At 30.2% G+C, this 2,711-nt stretch overlaps 1 protein-coding gene across 1 annotated transcript; it reads left to right on the plus strand.

Annotated features, from left to right (window-relative positions):
- The first annotated feature begins 896 nt into the window (after nt 1-896).
- On the plus strand, nt 897-1,845 carry LOC107904779 (uncharacterized). The gene is made up of 2 exons (XM_016831267.2): nt 897-1,404; nt 1,485-1,845. The coding sequence occupies exons 1-2, from the start codon at nt 1,198-1,200 to the stop codon at nt 1,650-1,652; spliced, it is 375 nt and encodes a 124-aa protein (XP_016686756.1). The 5' UTR covers nt 897-1,197; the 3' UTR covers nt 1,653-1,845.
- The last annotated feature ends 866 nt before the right edge of the window (nt 1,846-2,711 follow it).

The raw sequence follows: 2,711 nt of genomic DNA on the forward strand, positions 1-2,711 counted from the left end.
ATATGATTTAAAAAGGTAAGAAGTAAAAATAAATATTTTAAATGGGAAGGAGTGTTACGTGTTAACAACCCATAATATGAGCAATATATAATATAAATTAGATATGAGAAAAAGAGGAAAGGACGGTATGATTTTTAATAGTTTAATGTCACATTAATACTTTTTTCTTTAAATCTAAGATTTTTATTTGGAATTAGATTTTTTTTCTACATTGATTTAAGAAAAACTAAAATTATTTTAAATGAAAACAGTATTTAAAATTTTGTGCTTTTGAAAAAAATAGTATATATGTAGTAAATACAAATTGGACTTCTTTTTCCCTTTTCTATCCATAATTATATTTAGAATATATAATAAGAAGATGATTTTTAATTTTGTAATTTATAATAATTTTATTTGATAATTTTCTTTTAAAGAAATCAGCATTGATGTCATGATATCATAATATCCCCTAAACTTTTTGTAAATGTGCAATATGGTACATACCTAGTTTGATTCAATGATACATTTCACCCCCAGCCTTTAACATGACATTATCCAATACGTGGATGATTATTTGATGTCATTCTCAGTTACATGCCATGTGGACAAATTTGATTGGATGTTTTACTTGCACTTATTCCATTATCTTCTCTCCCACACCTTTCTATTCAGTTTTTAGATAGAAATTTCTCTTCTTCCATGTGGACAAATTTGACCTAATGGGCGACCTCAAACTTTCTTTTCTACGCATTAATTAGATTTTAGATAGAAATTTCTATGTTCATTTATTTCACATGCATATGAATACCCTTTTCTCTACGTCGTCCGATTTTACCATTAGTCGGTGGTGATCCTTTTGTCTTCATCGTGGCCACAAATATCTACCTCCCATCTGTCTCGATGCTCTATTTTTTAGGCTTTGTCTTCCTCCTCTCCTCGTGACTCCCGTTGCACTGCGTCTGGAACTACAACTGCCCTTATCAAATTATTATATTTGTAGTATATAAATAAATACAACAATAATATACTTAGTAGTATTTTTTAATTTAAATTAATAATTAAAAATAAAAATAAGGTTATTGATATAATATATTTTAAAAAACACTTTGTGTCCTTATTATGCTGGAAAAGACATTATATAGTGTCCATGCAAGCACAACACAACACAAGCTAATCTCATTGAATAGCTAAAATTTGGTTGAAGCTTAGCTAACAATGGCTACTCTCACCCAATGCACGCTTTGGAATGGAACAGAGAGCTCTGCAAACTTGGAATTCTCGATCTACGAAGGTGCTAAGGAAGACATTACAATGACCACACTCAGTTCATTTGAGCAGTCTATCAATTCCATGGCCGGAGGTTTGGTTTATAATGTCGGAACTAAGATTAAGTGGATTGTTGCTTGGACCAATGATGGAAAGGTACAAATCTCTTCTTTTTTACATTCATCTTAACTAATTCCTTTTTCCTGAATTAATATATTTGTCAATTGTATTTGAAGGTGTGTACTACTATCAAGAAATGTGACGAGCCGGTTACCTGGTCTAAAATCATAACCCAACTTCAGCCCCACGATAGCACCCACACTTATCAGGGATACACATCGAAGGTTAATGCTGAGATGAATACTAATGGTTCATTAACCTTGGAGGCCAAACTACTTGTCTAATTTTAACCTGCATGCTTGGTGTGGTGTGTCAGGCTGTAGAAATTAAATAAAAATATGGTAGTTGTTTACACATTAACTGCACTACTATTTTATTTTAGATTTGTATGTAATGTATTTAAATGAATTTGAAAAGCCAGGGCTGCTTTTCCTACCAGCTTTAGCTAATGAATAATGCCTGCACAGTTTGTTGGTTTTTTGTTTGTCATAAAAAATGTTAAAAAAAAAAAGTATATGCATCCTTTCTTAATAGATATAATTATTTGTGTGTATTTAAATAAGTGTTGGTTGCCAATTGAGTCTTAGCTTGATTAGTATTGTTATTGTTTTCAGTGCAAGAGGACGTGAGTTTGAGTGCGCTGAAACGCGTTATCCTTCTATTTAAGAATTGGGAGGGGATATGAGTTGTTTTAAGTATTGCATAAAAAAAGTAGATATAAAAACCTATAATGAAATTAATGTTTACACTTATATCATCACCCATCACAACTAAACATGTTATTGGTTCATGCATGGCATTTATGCTTACTTCCATTGCTTAAGCCCAATCCAAAATGCGCTTAATTTTCTAGCTAAGTTCAAACCAAATAGAAAACTAAAAGTTTAGGCTAATTCAGCCTGCTCATATTTAATTTTTTTTATTATTACTATTTTGTATGGAAACAAAATAGAAGAATCATTGAATATACTAAAAATCACTAAAATAAATATTCAACATATTGAAAATACATCAAAATAAAGTTGAAAACTTAAAAAACACCATAACACTAGCAAAATAATAAAATAATAGCAATGATAACAATAACACAAAAAATAATAACAAAAGTAGTAACAAAGTAGCATTAACAAATCAACATTAAAATAGTAGTATAAAATCAAAAAAGCAACACTAAAATAGCAACAAATTAACACTTGACTAGAAGCAAATCAACACTAGATCAGCACTAGAATAGCAAAACAACAGCAGCAAAACAACACTAGAATAGCAGTAGAACAACAAAACTAAAACAACAACAAAATAGCACTAGAGCAATAGCACATCAACAAGGAAGTAGTATGACA

This window comes from Gossypium hirsutum, chromosome D05 (assembly GCF_007990345.1).
Source record: "Gossypium hirsutum isolate 1008001.06 chromosome D05, Gossypium_hirsutum_v2.1, whole genome shotgun sequence".
NCBI classification, from domain to species: Eukaryota; Viridiplantae; Streptophyta; class Magnoliopsida; order Malvales; family Malvaceae; genus Gossypium; species Gossypium hirsutum.

What these genes read in the sequence shown, in the direction of transcription:
- LOC107904779 (XM_016831267.2), top strand. Translation starts at nt 1,198, where the DNA reads ATGGCTACTCTCACCCAATGCACGCTTTGGAATGGAACAGAGAGCTCT. An exon ending in CTTGGACCAATGATGGAAAG is followed by an intron (nt 1,405 to 1,484) that starts GTACAAATCTCT and finishes TTGTATTTGAAG; the next exon opens with GTGTGTACTACTATCAAGAA.